This window comes from Barbatula barbatula (assembly GCF_947034865.1).
Source record: "Barbatula barbatula genome assembly, chromosome: 12".
Taxonomy (NCBI): domain Eukaryota; kingdom Metazoa; phylum Chordata; class Actinopteri; order Cypriniformes; family Nemacheilidae; genus Barbatula; species Barbatula barbatula.
The window spans coordinates 13,787,591-13,809,624 of record NC_136775.1 but is presented as its reverse complement, the minus strand read 5'-3'; the positions used below and the strand labels follow the sequence as shown (position 1 = coordinate 13,809,624).

Below are 22,034 nucleotides of genomic sequence, written 5' to 3'. Positions count from 1 at the left end.
GATGGAAGCATAAAAAGGCATTTTTGTTTATAAACGTGTATTTTAGCATTGTATTTTATTATTATTATGTACTTTAAAATATAATTTATGTAATTAATGCAATTTTATCAGTAGAATAATTGAGAATAAAATTAGATTTATTGAAACCGGAACTGTTTTGTTTTTAGCTGTTGCCGGGGGAAGTAAATTGCGGCTGTACCAACAGAGCCACATTGAGGTCAAATCTTTCAAATGTTTGTGTAAAATGTCTAGTTTTTCAAGATCAGCTCAGGTAATGTGTAATCGTTTATATATTATGGCATGACCGTACTCATTCTCTGTCATTTATGACAGCGTTATGTTGTCAACCGATCATTAGGTTATATGGTCCTTATCTTTCTGTTTAAGCTCGTGCAATAAGCTTATTATCAATGTCAGAAATATGTTTAATGTCTGAACTTGTACGTCTAGCTCCAGAGTATTTTAATAGGTGGATGTACATCATATATTTATAGCAGCGTCTACAGTCTTCTCCGAAATATGTTGTCAATACATTTGACGTGACGGGCTGAGCGACTGTACGTTGTATCCACTGCAAATGTATTCAGTAAACACAAGCGTCTGTTAGCTTGCAATATTGTCTATTTTCTTTTAAGCAATGGGCGACTTTCGCAAGATCGTGGTTCCTTATAGACGCCAGGCTTCAGCCTCCGGGGAAGATTGCCACTATGTGTGCAGTGAGACTTCAAGGAAAACATAAACCCATTTACCATCCACTGAGTGAGTAAACCATTCACTCCTGCGACTCTCCTTTTCTCTACCCCGGGCAGAGCATAAGCATTACAGCGTTCATTTGGGGATCATGTAAAAGGAGTAGAAGCTTAATGGCCACAAGGTGGAAGTAGATCACAGTTTAACAACAGGCAGTAATGCTCTGTTAAGACAAACCTTAACCATTTCCACATCACGTGTACCTTTAAAGTCCCAGTGAAATAAAAATCACAATTCTTATTTTTTCGTGAAAAATTGCAGCGTTGACAGAAAATAGTTTCATAGAAAATAATTTAATATTAATGTACCCTAATAATCTTCAGGGGCCTAATGGTTAGAGAGTCGGACTCGTGACCAGAAGGTTGCTGCTTCGAATCTCAGGGCAGGTGGGGAATGACTGAGGTGCCCTTGAGCAAGGTACCCTACCCCTACTTGCTCCCCGGGTGCTGCAGTGATAGCTGCCCACTGCTCCCACTGTGCGTGTGTTCACTACTCTCTGGATGGGTTAAATACAGAGGTCACGTTTTGGGTATGGGTCACCATATCAAATAGGTCTTTACTTGACAAATAGGTCACTTTCAGATAACATCTCCTCTTTGGATAAAACCGTCAAATGAATCAATTAAAATGCACTTCCACCCTGAAATGACCAGCTATCTCAAATGACGCAATTTAGACGGCCTCTCCGGCGCATCCGTTAACTCATCCCGTTCAACTGTCAGTCTGCTGCCGTCTTCATTTCAAAATCAACGCAACAGCTGTTTTTACACATCCAAATCTATTCGCAGTAAAAAAAAACGCAAGCCACGTCCTCTCATTTTCTTCTTTTAAATTCCTTTTCACTCGGAAATGTGTCAGTATACGGAAGTAGAAACAATCACAACTTCCTGTTCTCTGGGAATTAACCATACTGTTATTGTCTAATGTAACTAAGCTACTTTATTAGTCTGTTATGTTTTTTTAGGGCTTATAATGAATTCTAAAATCGCTTATATACTGCATTAAGTGATTTGCACAGACTTGTCATGATCACCATAAAAATGTGAATAACAAAAAGAACCATGAAAGGCTGTATCTTTAAAAAGGATTAAATTTTTTAAATGTTCATAAAAAGTCTGTGAATCTTAATGTATTCTTTTTTTACCAGAACCTATTGGCAGGAAAATGTCCCATTGCTTGATTTTAATGTTTAAAGGCAATTTTATGGCATTGAAATCCGGTAAGACATAAGATGCCATAACTCCTGGTTTGGTCAGACTGTGTCATTAATACATCCGTCTGGAACTGCATGCTCTCACGGAAGTGAACATCACCTCAGACCCAGCAGATGATGCTTCCTTCCTGAGACATGCTGAGAGTTTTTAATGAAATGCTCACTCTGATAAATGAATAAGCAAAGCAGGCCAAGAGATGAAAATTCCAGGCTTGTGCGGTTCTGCCAAGGGGGATGAAGGATGGGCTGTGTTTTATGGCTTGAATGTAGGACTTCATACCAGTTACAAAATTTTTTTTGCGCATTTACTTGATAAATGGATAAACCAAATATAACATTAATTTATATATCTATTTTTTATAAGTGTGTTCAAGAATACAACTGCCATCAGCACTTCATCGATAATTCTGGGTCTTGAGTCATGAGGTGTATGTTGTGTGATTCATTTGGAATAATCACATGGAACTATATGTTCCTCTGCGGGGAGTTGAGGGTGTAGATTTAATTATGACCATGTGTCTGTTTCCCAGGTGATATTGGAGATCATGTCGTGGTCATGAACACTAGACACATCGCCTTCTCTGGAAACAAATGGGAACAGAAAGTGTATTCGTCTCACACTGGGTAAACGACATTTTTTGCTTTCACACTCAAGCTTATGTGAAGATAGAGCAAGCTCCAGTAATTTATTATGGCCTGCGATCTGCTTGACAGGGAGAGGAAATTTCAGATAGGAACCACTTGACTTACGATATGCGTGAGGCATGTAATTGAAAGAATGTGCTGCTAATATCTTTCCTTTTCATCTCAGTTATCCGGGAGGTTTTAAACAACTCACCGCAGCCCAAATGCACAAAAAAGACACGACAGCTGTAAGTATTCATATCTGGATTTGGTTTTTGAACCGGAAATTCATATTTCTCTGTAACAAATTAGATTTTGTGGCGATTTCTACCATCCACACATCACTCACAAGCCTATCTGCGTCACAAACTTGCTTGTATTAATTTTTTTATTAATAGAATGGCACTGCACCTTGAAGGTAACAGTAAACTTGAATGTATTAATATATGTAAATTATGCTCAGAAGTTTTTGAGTAATTTGAGATAATGCCAATTGCAAAGCAAAATACTCTCTTACTATCAGCATGCACATGTGGTTTACATAATTATTGCCGAATCTGTATTTCAACCTGTTTTTATAACGCTGCCACTCTCTCGATTTTTCTTGCTTATCTTTGCTCCTTTTTACTGCTCATCTTTCGCACAACTTAGAAACTGTTTTAAAGGGATTCTCAAAACCCAAATACCGCTACATTATTAAAATAAAAGTCTTTCCTGTCTCTTGGTCCTGATCTGTCCCCATCCAATAAACACCTCTGCAAAGTGAAACCAGCTGTTTACACGCCGGGATTAAAAAAACTGTTAACCACTGTGCGTTAGGAATCTCACGCTCATGTGTTAGATATTAACAAAATACCATCAAACAACAGAAATAGCTTTAAGGGCTCCGTCTACATGTAAACCATTGTGATCATGTAGGTGACAAACATTAAAGTCTGGCTTCTGCCATGTTAGTCACCAGTCATTTCTTTCACTCTGCAATAAAAAAAATGAAATTATGAAAGTCAGTGATCCGTGAAGTTTAGAAAGTTTAGATCCGTGAAGTTTGAGTTAGAAAGTTTTGGTTCAGCTTAATTTAATTTTTTGTTTACTTTAACATTTTCTTGATATTTTAACAAAAAATAAATGTACTGTATTTATATCAATGGTGGCCCAGAACTGTTAAGTTTCCCATGTTATTGAAAATATCATACTTTTTGTTCCACAGAACAAATAATTTAACGCTGTTTTAGAACTTGAGGGTGAGTAAATGGTCACATGATTTTTATAAATTGGTGAACTGTCCCTTTAACCCCTCCGCCACACAACGACCTTGACTGTTACTTTGCATAGATCGTCGAGCAGCGCCTTATTATTTAGAAGTCCAGGCACGCAAACACTTGACCCTGAATTGGTCTGATCCTGCGGGGAGGTCTGGGACATAACGTTTGGAGAAGTAGACAACCACGTAAATGCCGTACCATGGCCCAGATAAAAGCAGATTCAGCCTGCCTCACCTCGCCGGTGTTGTGTCTCATTCCCGGGTCATTAATAAGATGAATGTTTGACTCTGGCTGAGTTATTCCAGTGCAGGGGGGACTGTATCAGCGATAATTGTGGATAATGATCGGAGGAAGGTGGCAGTTGTGAGGACTGATCGTGCCTTCAGACAGCTTTCATCTATCAAGCATTCACGTCCCCAAAACAATCTTGATTAATGCCGGAGATCGTTCTGATGAAAAAGTGATGTGGTTGGTTTGGCATGTTGTAGGCGAGTAGACTTTGTGCTTTAAAATGCCTCGCTGCTCATGTATTCAGTTGGCGTGGTGGTATATGCAAAGGGGCTGATATTCATTCTCTTAATATTTACCTCATATAAATGGCGTTTGGAGAAAAGTGACCGAGGTTTTTTTGCTCTATATTTGAATTTCAAATTTGACAGGGGCATGATTTGCTCTTTCCTTTTTAATCGTATACAAATAACACCACAGACACGTCGTGCTCTGTTTTATTCTTGTGTAAACTATAGAAACACACAAGAAGAATGTGGATTGGGATATTTGTGGCAGGATTTTCTTTGCAGAAATCCATCTTTCTTAAACATTTTATGAGAGATATTGAATCGAATAGTGGCCAAATCTCTGTGTTGTTTAAGACTTATCTTTTTTGGGTCACAGATCATTAAACTGGCAGTTTACGGAATGCTCCCCAGAAACCTCACCAGAAGGACCATGATGCAACGGCTTCACCTCTTCCCAGATGATGTAAGCTCACAGTCGATGCTCTGATTTATGCTCATTGATGTTTTATCCAAAACATGACATGTTTGGAAAGCAAACACGTGTCAGCGGGTTTGATGAATGTTTTCCCTGTTTCCTCTCTAGTTGATGAGGACAGGATGTATCCAATTATGTCTATAAATAATGCAATTTCACATGTCTACTATAACTGCTTAAAATGTAACATGGTAGTAATATCCTGCTGCTGAATGACCTCAGTGTATCAGAAATGGTTTTAGGGTAATCTGTTAGAAAGGGTTGTCCCTGATGGATGCTGTGTGTCCTGTGTCAGGTTATTCCTGAGGATATTTTGAAGAACCTGACAGAGGAACTTCCTCAACCCAGAAAGATTCCTCGCAAGCTCAGCGAGTACACGCAGGAGGAGAGAGATGCTTTCCCTCTGCTGTGGAACCCGTAAGTGTCATTGGTCTCTTTTACTTATGAATCAGTTTACTACAGAAATGGTTCTTTTCAATTGGATTTATTCAGATTCGCTTCAGAGTGATCGATTTGATTCTTTAGTTGTGCGGCTCCATTTCATATGATTTCGTGTGAGGGTCAATAATGACACAGACTTTCTTTTTGGGTGAATGATTCTCTCAATTTCTTTCTTGTTATCAGTCCTCAGGATTCTGAAGTCTATTAATGAGTGTTGTATTAGATTTAGAGTATAGCTGATGTGTTCACCTGAGGGGAGAACAAGATATTTTATCATTCATCTGTGAAGCTGCACTTTTCCGGATGGGCGCTCTGCTGCTCCACACACTGCAGACGTCCAATCAGATTTATGAGAGATGAGTCACTGACTCACATGCCAACCAATCACACACCGTTTGTGAGGCCACAATGGGGAGCTTATTTTTGATGGCCTTTATTAGATTTCCGCTCAGATGCCCTCATCAAAACTAAATCAGAAATATGCGCCTTTTGATTCGTCTATAAAATCTTTACAAAAGTACTATTTTCATTGTTTGGGAACTATTTAGTGCAGGTTCTATTTCAAAATGTTTTCTTTTCAGACATTTAAAATGCATTCAACTTCTTGCAGAATATTCTATTAAAAACTCAGAAATCAATTCAAGGAAACTGCCTTCCAGCTACAAATAAACTTTCTTTATCAAAGAATACAACGATGTGAAATTTGATTTCCTTAAACCAAATCCTTAATAAATAGTAGTTGTTTTGTAATATTTCTTATTCATTGACTGTGTTTATATACAGTATGTGACTTTGACGGAATCTAAAAGTAATCCGTTTACGTTGCTTTTATATTTTGGTGCTTGGTTTAAGTTGGTGAATACTTTTTTATTGAGTAATGTGTAATAGAATACATGTTAAAAGGAACCCCTTCTAAGTCTGGTAATTTTTGCCTCATGATATACATTACCTCAAAAGACATAAAAAATAACTAGAATATGCACACAGCTGCTTTACTGCTGTTAAACACGTCCACAGATTGTCCCTCACTTACAACTTTCCCAATCTCAAAAAATGTATTTGCACTGCTCATCCGCTAACGTATTGCTCCTAGACCTCTAGTACTAGAAAAAACATTATGCTAAAAAAAACTCAGGCTTTTTAACGCAGAGTTTGAATTTGTTTTTCCATTCACTGCATATGACCGATAAGGACAAGCTCTTCCCGTGGCCTCTATTAAACTTTTATGAGCATGGCACAGTTAACCGATGATTTCATTATCATCATTATCATAGAGAGAGAGAGCGAGAGTGTGTCCAGATAAATCTCAAAGCTTGAAATGCAGAAATTAAATCTGCTGTATATCTGCTGTAGACCGCCGCTTCACTGTGGGAGGCATAAAAGACCTCAAACCGATGACAACTATCAAAAACCAAACCCTGAAGGTGTGGAGAGATCATGAAACGTGTAGGGCCGGGGGGCTTTGAACCGCCTTGCAGAGATTTACTCTTCGTCTGAAATTGATCAAGTCGCTGAAATCAGAAAGACATATGACGGTTGACTGTTTCACTGACAGATTTAAAGCCAAGAAGTGCTAAAGTATTTCATGAACCATCTGTTTTAGGTCAGCTGGGTGTAGTGTTTCTTGGAAATGTAGTTAGTAGTGTTTGCTAAGGTATCAATATTATACACAACCTTCAATAAAATTACAGCCAGTTATAACACTGTCAGTAACATAATGGTTCTACTGTTATTATTTCTCATATTAAGGGATAGGGAACCATTGTAAACCTCTAATGTTTATTAAACGTTTATAAACATCTTTCTCTGCGCCGTTTGTGCTGCCAACGTAAATGATACCACAAATCATCCAGATAATTGAGATGATGTATGATTTGTATTTCCAAAAACAATTATTGAGGTGTCCAAGCCATATCTAAGAGCTAGGATATCATATAGACCCGAGGTTATTTGAAACCGCAGCTTTGCTTAAACATCTCTAACTTCCTGGTAAATAACAATTCGTTGGTTTACGGGCATTTTCTTTTGATAGTTTAGTGGCAGCTGTGCCTTTTTCCTGTGGTTTACAGTGTGATCTTTGGCATTCGTATCTCCAACCATTAAAGCAGCTCTTAAGTCGTGGTTTGATCAGTAGCCAACCAAAAATCCCGTCAGGAACACTTTTGTACATGTGGGCAACTTAAACTCCCATTTGCAGTCTTGTGTTCAATATTTCTAACACCGTGTCATTTCCAGTAATGTTTCCCGCATGCCTCCAGGCTCTTTGAATCACCATTCAAGTCATATTGAAATATGTATTATTCTTAATAATGAAGATGTCATTTTGTTATGTTTAAGCTCCAGATGTAAATGCAATTTGTCAATGCACACTTACATAATTGAAGTCACTGTTCCTCGGGGTATCGTTTTATTAAAACCAGGGTTTGATGTCAATGTTGGCCTTCAGGTATTTCTTTTTTTCAATTTGAGAATTCCCTGTAAACAGGGTAAACAGGGACCTTTAAGAGTGATGCATAGGCTGTCTCAGGATACCAGTATTACATATTTGCCCTTTACGTCAGGGTGTAGCTTTCCAGGCAACTTTTAGTTGCATCATTCAAAAAGTCTCGGGAATCATTTATCCGACATTGTGTTTTCTTATTGATCTCGATAACAGCTGTTCCAGTCCTGAAGGACAACTGTATTAACTGATGAACAGCATAGTTGTAATTTAAAACAAATGTCTTTTATCAGGATAGTTGGAAGGATCTGGGAGCAAAGGCTTTATCTGTTATATCTTCTCACTGTCTCTACTTGTGCTCTATTTTATATTAGCAATTGCATGCAGTTTGCACAAATAGAGGAATCGAATGAATTCTTTAATGCATCAATATCACTTCCAGGCATCATGTTGCAGATGCAAATATGCGATAGATTAAGCATTTTTATTTATTTGTCACATACTGTGTGCTTGCGCAGCTAAAAAAATAAGACCTGTGGCCCTGAACATACATTTACAACTGGTACCTACATTTAACTACTAACTAACTTTTTAACCAATGTTCTTGTAAGCCAAATTCGAGTTAATGTTCAATTCTATTTTATTTCTATAGCGCTTTTCACAATGTGCATTGTTCCAAAGCAGCTTTATAGGAGAAAATGAGAAAAAAAGTTAAACGCAGTACATGGTGTTTATATAACAAGCAAGATTATTATAGGAAATAATATCTAATGTCAGCATCTCCCGGTGGTTTATTTAGCATATTTTGCGTTAAGTGAATGCTTGGCTGAAAAGATGTGTCTTTAATCTAGATTTAAATTGGGCGAGTGTGTCTGATCCTCGAATAGTATCAGGAAGGCCATTCCAGAGTTTAGGTGCTATGTATGAGAAAGCTCGACCCCCTTTGGTGGATTCAGCTATTCTAGGTATTATCAAAAGTCCTGAGTTTTGAGATCTTAGAGAGCATGATGGGTTGTAGTGTTATAGAAGCTCTGTTAGGTAGGTAGGGGCTAAACCCTTTAAGGCTTTATAAGTGATTAAAAGAACTTTAATGTCAATACGATACTAAATGGGCAGCCAGTGAAGGGGTTGATAACATTTGGGTTATGTGATCGTATTTTCTGGACCTGGTTCAAGTTATTTAAAGAGTAAGTTAACTAGCATGTTCATGTTAGGGCATGTTAGTTATTGCAATAACTAATGTTAATAAAAACAACATTATTGTAACTTGTTGCCAGGCTTTTTTTGCCTGAAAAAATGTTGGTGTACCCATATGCACTGTCATCCTTTTATGATGTTTGTATGCATGGGGTCACTATATGGTTTTACTTGTAACATATCTGAGATCATCACCCTCTCAATAAAACACAGGGGCAGCCATGAGAGCCTCTTTACGCCTGTGGTTTGGTTTGTCATCTCTATTGTATTATTTTGTGAGAGCCGAGAAGCCACATGGAGCGTGTAATTAAAACATATCAGTGGGACGGAGACAATAATGAGATAATGAGACGGGCAGATCTTCTGTAAATAAGCACCATGATGTTTGTCTGGTAGGATTGGAGTAGCTGATAAAAGTTGGTTGGGAAACAAATCTTTTTTTCCTTAATAGTCTGAGGAGCACAATGAGCCGCAGCTGTTTTAAATATAAAAATAAAACTGTTTGTTGTAAAACAATCTTGCTCTGGGATTTATAGGGTATTAACTGGGCAGAAATTGGATGTGCCTCTAGTAATGGCAGAGATTTTGGGGAGGAATTGCTTATCGGACTTAAAGTAATGTACCGAACCACACCTCTGCCCTCGCTCTCGTCTCGCTCTCGCTCTCGCTCTCGCTCTCGCTCTCGCTCTCGCTCTCGCTCTCGCTCTCGCTCTCGCTCTCTCGCTCGCTCTCTCTCTCTCTCTCTCTCTCTCTCTCTCTCTCTCTCTCTCTCTCTCTCTCTCTCTCTCTCTCTCTCTCGATCTCGATCTCGATCTCGATCTCGATCTCGAACCTACAAATTTCATTCAGTCTTGTGGAGACATTTTACACTGTAGACATGCTATTTGTTATTGCTTGTTTTTATTAGAGGCCTTATGTTGGCACAATGTAGAGGAGTTAAAATGTGGAGATCAATGGGTGGTTTATAATTTATTGCGTTCACTGAATCGTTTTTTTTTTTACATATTGAACCGCATATATCGGTCTTTGAAAACAGGAAGCGGTTCTGATTCAGCATTTCTTTTACACCGAACGCAAAACTCATTCCCTTGAAATGGAGCAGCTTTAATGGAAAACTTTGCTTTCATCATGCAGGCCTCTTCAGTCTATAGAGTTCAGTCAACAATGAGACTCGTTCTGAATATAATGACCGTTTCCATTCCATTACTGTTGTACTCTCAGAAATGATTTAACGTTTAAATGAAGAGGCATAATAGCAGGTAGTTTACATTTAAAAACTACATTAATTGACTGCAGTGCATTAACACGTTATCATAAGTACCTAAATGCATTGAATTGAGTTTCTAATGGATTATTGATCCCAGCTGATCTCAGAGCTGCTCAAGTATTTGTGTCAACAAGCTCACTACAGTAAGTGGAGTACTTGACCTGAGGGTGATATAACCACTGATTCTCGTGATGCAATATTATATCACTCTATTGAACCTTATAAATACAAAGTTTAAGTTATAAATTATAGACCACAATAATAAATTAATATACTGTCTTTTGTCATACAGTACATCTGTGTTCGATTATATTGATTTGATATCAAATGTTAAAACTAATGCCGATAAAGTTTGAATTTAAACATTCCCCAGAAACTTGATAATAGCAAGAAACCGAAAAGTCAAACAATATTACTGGCCAAAAAGACCTAGTATCTAAATCTAAATAATTTATAGCGACCTACAGTTTCCAAAAATGGCAAGGTAAAATGGGATGCCTTGTGTGTGTTGTATATTGTCTGCCCGAGGAGAGAGAGGCTGACGAATGAGAGGCTGCCAATGAAAGTTGTAGAGAAGGACTAATGGGACAATAAGCTGATTTTTTGTATTTGTAGCTTTAATTTGTCACTTTTCCTTTGATTAAATACAATTATGTTTTTGTAGGTTGAAGCTGATGCTGGGAGAGAAAGCATACTATTAAATAGTGTTGAAACAACAGGTCCAGTGTCACTGTCCTATGGGGTTTTTTCTTGCATCTTTTTCCAGGTTTAACTTTCAACTTTATCATTTTAATGTTCCATGTCTACATCCAGAGCATCCCTTTTTGTGAGGAGGTACAGCTTGTACACAGTCTTTGTGTTTGCATTATTCTGTAGGAGCAGAAAGGAATATTTAATGGGATGCTCTTGGCATTTTGATGTAATGACTTAATATTCCCTTTGTCACATGTGGTCCCAGTCTAAGAGGGGCTTGTCACTGTCCTGCAGACAACAATATTTTGAAAAAACACAATGTGAGCACCTCACCACACAAGTGGTCCTTCAAACGATATGCAAACGGTACCTTAGAACTCTGTGAACATGTATACAGACATAGATACAGTAGAATGGTGTCAAACACTGGTGATGATGTGGGAAAGTCCTTTTAAAGAGTTTTACCTTAGTTAACTCATGAAACCCCTAAGTGACATCTATTGAACATCTGGGTTAGGCCATGTGATATTTTGTGAGTTGAGTTCTGTGTTGCTGTGAGCAACAATATTCAGCAAAATTGTGAGCTGCATGGCTGGCACGTTGCAGTTTCCACTTTTTTATTTTGTACTTGAGGTGGGTTTCAACCCATACGATTGTAATGTTTTAATAGCATTATACTGTCTTGTTTTACATTTAACCTGACCACTTTTTTTTAACAAACTGACAAAACAAGTTAAGAAAATATTTTGGTGACATGTCACATCGGGCTATAAACCTTAAAACCATAGGCGTGCGTTTAAAAAATAATTTCAGGAATGTGTTCTGTGGTCCGTTTGACGTGTTTTATATCTCCCATTATAAACACGCCCTTTTTCCTTTAGGGTTCTTACAGGTTAATAAAATAATTGAAACGACACCATAAAGTTACTCAAGTGAATGAAACGGGGCCTAGTTTACCGTGTCAAATTCAGTAGTCAGTACAGTCTGACTGTTGACATTTTGTAAATTACAGTAATCAAGTGAATACGTTATATTGATCTTTTATGTGTGCAATAAGCACAAAGTCATATTTGGGGATAATGTGTTTAAATTACATTTTAATGAAAAGTTAGAACCGCAAGAGATTTAACACTAGTTGCAATTACACTTAAAATCACATGGTAACACAAGCACATGTTTTATCTTATTTGTCATTCTAACCACTACAAATATGGCCACTTATGAACTCTAAAGTCTTAACTCCATATCACTTAAAATCAGTTTTAATTGTGATTCACATTTTTGTCCTTTGTGTCTTCACAGGCCAGAAGACTTCAGGATGAAATGACCGTCATTGTGCAGTTTTTGGGCATCTTGCGTCTCAGTGTGGTCAAGTGTTGGAAAGGTTTCTTTTGTATTAATGTGTTTGTAAAATAAATTATCTCAAGGTGTAAACAGTCCATTTGTCAACTTATAAAATGTAAAAACGTATTCATGTTAATGTCAACTTCACAAGGGCAGATTGGCTTTCTTTCATTACAATTCAATGTGTTATTGCCTTTGCGTTGAACATCATAAGTCTTTATAGCGTTCAGGTGCAAATCACTCAAAATTGACACTCTTGTTTTTTTGGTTAAGTTTAATATGTGAGATACAAACACATGATCTTCCTAATAGAGATGTGAAATGGTGATAATGTGTCTTTATGTAATCCATACAGAGGCAGTTAAACAGCAGCTCTATTCATATAGTCATGACTCTGTAGAGTTCAGCTTCTTTGCTTGTCCCACAGAGAACTTTAGCCGTAGTGAAGTCTGATTCTGCTCGAATTCAACTTCAGCTTCACTCTTATGGCATATGCATATGGCTCTATAAGCCTTTGGTCTTTTAGAAGTCTAACTCTTCATTAATGTTTTGTGATGGAAATGAAACGCCCTTGTTGGTCACTGCTGTATTTTGTGTAGCTGACGCTCATTTTGGGGTCCAAGGCAAGTTGTTTTTTCAAAAAATGATTTTACAAAGGATAATTATAGAGGCTTTTCTATTATGGAAGTTCATCTTACCCAATAATGTTCACATTTGAATATACATCATTCTTTTATTAGCCAATTAGCATGCAGAGCAAAACACAGACCAGACGAGACGTCATCTTGAGTCATAGCCGCAGTACAGTTTTATTGGTTACAAAAACAAATAATAAAGTAAAAATAAATTACTTTGTAGCTTCAAAGGTCTGGCGATGAGTTTTCACTGGTACCCGTTCCACGTGCAGTTAAATTCATTGTGAAAGGACAGTAGACCACAGGCCTAACTATTCAGATGTCGTTCACAGTGAACAGGCCCACAGGACACAGACTCCACGCAGAGATTCGCTTTTTAAAAAAAATGGTTGGAGAGTTTTTACTGCATTCTCCAATAGATTGATGACTTACAAGACCATATGCACAGAAAGTTTACATTAATGTGTGATATACAATTATGATCCAGACAGATGTCACGGAGTGTTCACCCTTAAAGTACCAGTGAAAAATGATAACATTACATTTGGATAATGGGATTAAGAATTCAGCTTCATAAATAGTTGCTAGTGACAAGAACATCAAAAGCATCAACGGAGGTATTTTCTTCACTAAATAACTTAAGCAGACGATTCCAGATGACTGCAAAATGCTGTAAACATTTGTAAAGTTTTGTAGATCACTGATTTGCACTTGAAGGAACGGTTCACCCAAAAATAAAAATGGTCAAATGTCATCATTTACTTCCTTATTCTATTTGAATACCTTCCGTTTCTCACTGTAGCAGAAAATGTCCTACTTTGTTCATGAGCTCTTGTGACTGCTGGAGAGGAAAGCAAGAATGTCAAGACTTTTAGTGAATAACATAAAATGTCTTTCTTTTCCTTTTAAGAAGTCATATGGCTTGAAGACTTAGAATATAATGCATCTGTCGTACTGAACTTTTTTGTAATTTCTCCATTTATGTTTCTTTCCCTTTCATTGCATGGGTTTTTATTTTCGGGTGAACTAACCATTTAAAAACAAAAACAATTACACCAACTGTACAGAAGACTAAAATTTATGGACTACACATAACTGAAAAACCGTCAGGTACTTGCTTCTTGTCACGTTGGCCACATGCAACCTCACGAAAGACAGAAAAGTCGCTGGATGAATTTCGGCACAGTTTCATTTTCTAATCTTCTCCCCTCGCCTGATAAGGATGCATATAGCAGGCACTTTTCGGAGTTCCCTCAGTCTTATGCTGCAGGATCATTCGATGAAAAGTGTTTGTATGTGGAGGATGGGTTTGCTGGAGCTATTCGGCCTTCGCCCGGACTGCCGTCTCATCTGCACCCTCTTCTTCAGTCGTGCTGCGGGAGAAGCGACGTGTGCCAGGTGACCTCATCCCCACGGTGTCAGTGAGTTGGGCGGGGCCAGGGTAGCTGGGTTGGTAGAACTGAGGAGGGTATCCGCGAGGGTAGCCACCATAAGGGTCCTCCTCATCCTCCTCGTCGTTGTAGTTTGTGGCGGGGCCATTATTTTGGTAGGGGCTGGAGGGTAACTGTTGTACTATGGGAACATGGGGGAATTAGATCGGTTGTCACGGTCGCCGTCTTTTCGGTCACCACCACCAAGAGAGCAGGCGTTAACAAGGCAAGGAAGCAGCGAAGAGAGAAATACAGAAAAAGGGGGAAATGAGCAGCTGAATTATGGGAATGTAAATTGATATCACGGCTGTCAAACGATTAATCCTGATTAAACGCATTCCAGGATAAAAGTTTGTTTACATAATATGTGCTGTGCATAATAATTTTGTATTTTAAACATACACACATTTTTAAGAAACAATATCAAAATTAATAAATGTTTAGATGTATTTATTTATATTTACCATTAATTACAATTATATGTAAATATTTCCTAAATATGTATACATGCATGTGTATGTTTTTGTGTTTATAAATACGAAACGAATATCCACAGTACACATATTATGTAAACGCAAACGTTTCTTCTGGATGCGGTTATTAGTTTTATAGCCCTAGTTTGTTCTGTGATTAGTCTACATGACCCGTTAAATCTTTCCCCACCATTTTATGAATGTTGCTAGAATATTTTCATCTATGAATACAGTATATGAACATTCTATATATTAAGCCAGAGAACAGAGCCTCTGTACTTAAAACAAAATCCATCTTTTTTTAAATGTTAAATCCAGATTGGATTTAGAAGGATGATCTGTTAATGCAGATGTATTGCAGTACCCCTACTGTATAACAGCGAAAATATGGAAAGCTGGAAAAACTCATCCAGCAGAACATTTTTGAAATATTGAAGGAAGGAACCATTGTGTCATAAATGATGGAAACTATCATCAATGTCGAGGAAAGAGTTAAGGGGTCAAGGTTTGGCTGGTTAGCCCCTTCTGGTAGACATTCTGTCTCAACAAATGTTTTTTTGCATTTTTTTAACACTGATGCCTTTCATTCTGATGGAATGAAATTCAAGCCAGCAAAATATAAAGTTTTGCTAGTGACTGAATTTTTGTGAACGGCGCATTCGAGAAAATACAGTACTGGTAAGTATTTACTATGTATTAATAATGTAAAATAAATGTTCATGGAATTGAATTATAATGGGCTTATATCGTTCCCATCTATGGCCTAAATAATTTGCCCAATCAGCATGATCACAAAGTGATGATAGATGTCAGGGGGATCCGGCTCCAGCAAAGCAACCGCCATTGAGATAGAGACTTAGAAAAGGATAGCTTCCTGCAGCTACTGTATTGTTTAAGACAGTTACACAAAAGCAATCTAGAAACAGGTTACGAAACAAAAGACGACAGTAATGTCAGGAAATGTTGAAAGATGTTAATGAATTGCTGAATTGTTAAAATGCTAGAGCTTTGTAATGGTGGTTTGGGAACAAGGGTGAGGGTAAAAAGGGATTTTACAGTTGTGGAGTTTGTAGAAAAGATCTTCCCCTAGATACAGTCTTTGGTTTGGGCCCATGGCAAGAGAGTGGGATGTAGAATTGAGAGATGAGAGAGGAAGAGCAGTAGGGTCTCAGAGAATGTTTCTCAGTAGTCATTCTCATACTGCTCTAAACCTTCATGCAGTGTGAGAGGGGTGGAGGAAAACCCGGGGAAAAGAGGAGAGAGACACTGGTCAGTATCACCTACATGATGCTATGAACAAAACCTGGCCTGTCAGGATTGCGCTTAGTCTTTTTGTTGACGGAAGCAAAGTCAAGGATTCTCAATGTGGCATTAAAACTTGGTCGATAGTCATGAAACTTACATCATGCCATTATAAATGAAATATTATCTGGATCTGAATAAGAATAATTTGAAATAATATTTAGCTGTGCTGCAAGATTTTATGCTGACCGTGAAAGCTTAAAGCTATAACCTTTATAGATCTTAAAAGTGTTGATGCTGTATTTCATAAATTTATTGAGAAGGACATTACTCTTCATCTAACAGAAACCCCACACAACATTAGGCTTCGTTTTTGACAATGCAAAACTGCAATAATCTCCGAGGCGTTCTCTAGAAAGCCTTAGTAGCACTTGATAAATCTGTTATTTACAGCGATGTCAATTTCTATCCAGTCTGACAAAGAGACTTTCTCGTATTAAAATGCTCTGCTGAGATTACACGTGTAAATCTTTGATAGCATTTACACTCCATGCGAAATGTATAAACAGTCTAATTGTTTGGGAAGGGCATTTTATAGGACATCTCTAAGAGCAGACCACAAGTGTGTTTATAACGCAACCCTTTAATAGTAGTTATAAAAAACAAGCTGTTGTGTGAAATATTTAGACCCAACAACGGTATGCCACTGATAATCTGCTTTTAGACTTTCATTATCCACGGTGACCTCACGGTTCAAGTTTAAAATAAATTGAGAAACCTTGACAGCTTCAGGATCTACATAGGATTACCTCCAACGTTGTACCCGAGGCAGGAGTTCTGGTCGCAGTACCCGGGCGGTCCGGCGGGACCAGGGTTGCCGGGTGTACCTGGACGTGCAGGGGTACCCTGAATTCCAGGTCTTCCTGGAGGACCCTGACTGCCTGTCCGACCTTCTCCTGGAGGCCCTGATGGGATAACATATTGGATTTTAGTGAGACTTCCCCCGTGCTTCACACCCTTGTTTGCCTGGCCTTTTTTACATTCAGCAGTCACAACCAGTTTTCAATATAAAGCCCATCTCTTCTTCCTCTGACAGAAGTTTTAGCCCCGTCCACATCCTTTCCTAGATTGCATGTGCTGTTAGAGCGCCGCAGCATCCATGAATCTCATTTGTAAAGAGTATTGATCAAACCGCAAATAACAGCAAGCAGACGCTGACATTTTTCAAAGTCTACTCAACAGCCGTACTGCTAAGATCGATAGGAAAACATTTCCCTCTGACCCAAATATTATTTCAATATCTATTTGATATTCTAGACGGGAATCAAAGGAACCAAAAACAGACCGTGATGCGTGCGGAGGTTATTAAAAGTTTGCAGACTTGTATTTTCTTTGTCACAAGACATTTAATAACGGAAATTCCCGTAGCTTGTGCAATATGAAAGTACTGAGCTCTTGCTTTTTTCCAATTTGGATGGAAATGATTATTTTTACTACTGTTGCTCAGCTTGCGTGAGGACAAAGAAGCCATTATTATTGACTTAACTAAACAATTCGACAAAGCAATCTTAGTGCTCTTGACACTCCCTTTGAAGAGGATGAGGTTGAGAAAAACACAATATGAAACCGTATGCTTTCACTAATAATGACTTACTTTCTTTAATCACACTAGATAGGGATCAGAGTCTTTTGAAGTTCAGTTCACAGGGGAAGTCAATAGCTCGAGTATAAAATGTTACCTGGAGGTCCTGTGGGACCACGGGGACCCTGTGTCCCCACTCCCGGGCTGCCTTTCTCTCCCTTTTCTCCTGGGAGACCTGAACAAAGACACAAAGATCTGTTAGAACAGGAAAACCCTGAAACTTTGAAATAGCTGCAGCCTTCTCTGTTTGTGCGGTTTAACCTGTTGTCCCACTCTGCTGGGAGACTATGTGAAAAGTGATTAACGGTTTAATGTGGATATTTGGTAATACAGAGAGAAAGTTGAGAGAACTCCGGTTTCAACTCCTAGTCTCTGTGAGAAGGAAAATCTAATAAAACTTTTTAAGGGGCAAAGATTATCTGATGACCATTGCAAAGATTATGCAATAGATGTTTGGCTCCATACTCACTATAAAGACTGGTTGCTCCTGGCAAGAGGATCATGTATATGCATGTATATCCAAAACAAGCCCACAAATGCTATATACAGTGGATATTATATGTTATACAGTATATTATATGATATTTAAGATAGTATTAAGATAAGATGCCCAAAGCAAAACACATCCAAAGAGACAAGACTGTCTGAGAGAGACAACACAAAATTCATGCCAAAGAAACTTTGTGGTACTTGCATCTGTGGTTATTGGTAAAAATTCAACAGTAACAAACTAGCAGGACTCAATCATATGCAGTGCTTTTCTGGTGTCTTTGAAGTAGCTGATCTTGGCTATTTAACATGAACAATAAAAGATTCAGTTTTCATATTGTTTATTATAAGTGTTAAGGATCCAACCACTGGGTTACTAACAAAGCCAGCAAATAGTGTAGCCACAACTCGTATTATAAAATCAGATGCTACGTATACTTAACATAAATAAATAATTCATTATTAACTGTGCTGTTCATTTGTCTATTTCTGTAATGCATGTAAGACAACGTCACCTCATGTACCATTTTCCGCAATCCAACCTCCAAATGTATGTTCGTAGCATGGTAAACAGCACCTAAGCTGTTTCTAATACAGACAAGGTTTACCTCTCTCTCCTGGCCGGCCGTTTTGCCCACTGGTTCCAGGAAAACCTGGTCTTCCAGAAGGACCCTGCTCTCCCTGCCGCCCCTGAGGTCCCGGTCGACCAGCCTCACCTGGAGGACCCTGTACTGTCCGTACTGAAACGGACTGACTGGGAACCTGATTCAGGATCGAGTTGTATCGAGACAAGTGACCTGAGAAAGGAAACATAAATTCGGTGTGAAAGAACAAGGTCAGCAGGACTGTCAGACAATAAAGAACAGCATTAAATCAACAACTTTGATGTTTTATATACATCCAGCCACAGAAAAATTAAAGAGACCATTCCAAATTTGTTTTTAATCAGCATTTCAAGATGTATTGTGGCCCTTTCAGTCCAGTGTCTGTTGAATTTCAACAAAACCAAACCTCAGGTGTGTGAAAGACCGACAGCATGACAAGACGCGTGAAAACTGCGATCGAAATCCTGGTTATCGCATATTGTGTTTTACTTTTCATAAATACATGTACAAGTATTATTATTGTATTGCTTAAAAGTGAATAAGAACTTCTGCAGTATTTAAGGTCTGACATAATACAGAGCATCTTTTCTGTTATTTTCACCTGTTTCTCTAGTTTTCATTTTCTGCAAATAAACGCAAATAGAAACAATAATTGTATTTGCGAGAATTGGGAGAAATATTTCTAATACTTCACAGTATGAAACAAAAAAGATAATTTTACCTAAACACCTACCTATATAAATAGTCTCAAAAAACTGATTTTGAAACAGTCTCTTAATTCTTTCCATGTCTGTATCTACAAGTTCAAGTTAGCACACACAAAGAAAAACTCACTCTGAATTAGCTGCTCACAAACTTGTCGCGCTATGGCACGAACAACCGCCTGAGACTGTATATCACCCTTCAGAAACAAACAAAACACAATTACATAAAAACACAAACACACACACAAATCCGCTTCGGCTGCTTTTAAACAGAGGCTACCAGCTTGTACTACGTGGGTGGTTAACTCGCCCAATATGACACCCTTTGTGTGGCGCTTAGAACCACGGCGGTGAAGAGATCAAAACTGATGAATAAAAGATGATATAACTGTATAAAAGCTCTGGACTGAGTCTCACGGTGAGGTTTAACAGATAGCTGCAGCTCTACCCATCCAGCGACTGCATTAAAAACTCAAAGTGTGATTCCATGCTTTCGCTGCAGATTTTTATCAAGGTGCCTGTCATTGGGCTGCTTAATCTAGCTGCTGATAAACCACCATTACGTGTGCCAATGAAGGTCACGCGCCGTCACCCCATTCTAAACTTCACGCTAGTTTAGAGGCAGATCAGACTTACTCGCTCTCCTCGCTCGCCTTTAGTGCCGGGAGGCCCCTGCGAAAAGACAGAATAAAGATTTCAGTTAAAGGATGTGGTACATATTTTTATTATTGACTGCTGTGGGTTGTCTGGAAGATTTGCTGACTAGTAATTCTGGTGTATTGCTTTTGGGTTGATTTTGGGTCATATACGATTCGATGGGTTTCATAACACGACGTAACAGCCAAAGAGATCTACTCGTGTAATAAAAACATTTAAAAAACCTTAATGGGGTAAATGACTGATATTCAAAAAATGTTGGCTTAACATTTGTAAATTGTATTGCGCAAACCCATCATACTCCACATAAAAATGGATATCCTGCATAATAACAGGAACAGCTGGCGGTTTATGTTCCCACAGTAAATGCCTTAATAATTTTAATTAAACGCGTTGGAGTAGTTACGTAATAGATGCTTAAAGGCAATAAATGTAAAAGGATTCTGTGTTGAAAATCGATAAAAATTTAAGATTCATCAACCATCATGACCAATCCTTTTCATGGTGGGTTTGGAAAGAGCTGGAGGAAAGTGAGATGGACAAACATTGAATTTCTGAATGCATTAAAGGGATAGTTCACCCAAAAAAGAAAATTCATTTACTCACCCTCTTGTCATTTCATACCCATATGCCTTACTTTTTTTGCAGAACACAAAAGATGATATTCTGTCAAATGTTGGTAAATGAAAATCGTGCGTCCTCATTCACTTGCATTGGTTTTGTGTCCAAACAAGTCAAAGGGGACATACGGTTTTTTCTCACCAAAATTCTTCAGAATATCTTCTTCGTGTTTTGCAAAGGAAAGAAATTCATACAGGTTTAAAATGTCAAGAGGGTGAGTAAATGATGACAGAACCTATGATCTTTAAAGTTGCAGGCACCAACCTACCAGTTTAGTCAGAGCTACAGTATTGGAACATCAGAGTCATATACGTTTGATGAACACAACACAAATTAAACAAAAAGAGGATCTGTTCAGAAAAAGTAACTCTTCTTCTCTTGCGAGAGGGGTCAGTCTGAGATGAAACTCACTAGCCAAACGCATAAAACGGACACATCGCTGAGCTAATGCATTGGAAAGCATAGAAGGACTCATGGCCAGAATGCTATGGCTGCTAAACAATTCATCATTTATAAGACATCTGAGATGTCACCCTGAGAACGGTTATTGTAGGAACCGGGGTGCATAGATGCACATTTAACGTGGACATGCGGCTGTGCCAAAATATGAGAGAATATGATCACACCGAGTATTTAAGGCACTGTATGTAATTTCACACATCAGATAAAAAGGAAACAGATGTTACGTGAAAGATCCAAGTGCTGCGGCTCTATATCTGTAGTGAATACCACTGTAGTAGAATTAACAAAGTCCTGCGGTGCCCATATTGATCGTAAACCTATCATCTGACATGCAGGTCTTATAAAAATAAAGATGTGCAGGTTTCCAATCAGTGTCGGGGGGCCACACTGTAACACGACTTCCTGCAGATGTTCAGAGGCATGTGGTTCTAGTTTATGTCATGAAAAAAGCTAAATAGCAGAGCTCTCTGTCTTCACTGAAATTCAAACAGGTGTCAGGCTGGAGGATACTAATAGAGACTGATGTTACTTCTGATCCCTCCGCTTGCTTACAATGAGATAGAACCATTTCAATCAGGGGCGCTGTGTAAACAATACCTGAGGTTTCTCAAATTGTGCGTCTCTTTCTTGTCAGTCAAACTTTATGAGGGGAACGAAACTGAGCTAAGCTAGAAATGTGCTTCAAAGCCCAAACTGTGCCAGTCTTTAGGATGTATAGCCAGTCTCGAAAAGAGCGCTCCGTTCCAGCTAGACAGCGAATTGAGACTCGGATCTGCTACTCAGAATTTAAATGCTGTGGAATAGGGCTGAAGTGAAAAATTTAAGACAGTGGCAGAACAAATTCCCAGAA

At 38.3% G+C, this 22,034-nt stretch overlaps 2 protein-coding genes across 2 annotated transcripts in view; one reads left to right on the top strand and one right to left on the bottom strand.

Annotated features, from left to right (window-relative positions):
• The first annotated feature begins 7 nt into the window (after positions 1–7).
• mrpl13 (mitochondrial ribosomal protein L13) lies at positions 8–15,558 on the top strand. Its single transcript, XM_079469816.1, has 7 exons — positions 8–271; positions 636–759; positions 2,494–2,587; positions 2,775–2,835; positions 4,744–4,830; positions 5,138–5,259; positions 12,183–15,558. Exons 1-7 carry the CDS (start codon positions 245–247, stop codon positions 12,205–12,207), a joined length of 540 nt encoding a protein of 179 aa, XP_079325942.1. The 5' UTR covers positions 8–244; the 3' UTR covers positions 12,208–15,558.
• col14a1a (collagen, type XIV, alpha 1a) overlaps positions 14,178–22,034 on the bottom strand; it is a gene marked incomplete at its 3' end in the record, with an annotated part of 82,662 nt that continues 74,805 nt past the window's right edge. The window contains exons 42-47 of the mRNA XM_079469817.1: positions 20,081–20,116; positions 19,575–19,641; positions 18,744–18,932; positions 17,744–17,821; positions 16,814–16,969; positions 14,178–14,431 (exon numbers count right to left, since the gene is read on the bottom strand). Of these exons, the coding sequence (XP_079325943.1) occupies positions 14,178–14,431; positions 16,814–16,969; positions 17,744–17,821; positions 18,744–18,932; positions 19,575–19,641; positions 20,081–20,116 (780 nt within the window). The remainder of the gene's footprint in view (positions 14,432–16,813; positions 16,970–17,743; positions 17,822–18,743; positions 18,933–19,574; positions 19,642–20,080; positions 20,117–22,034) is intronic.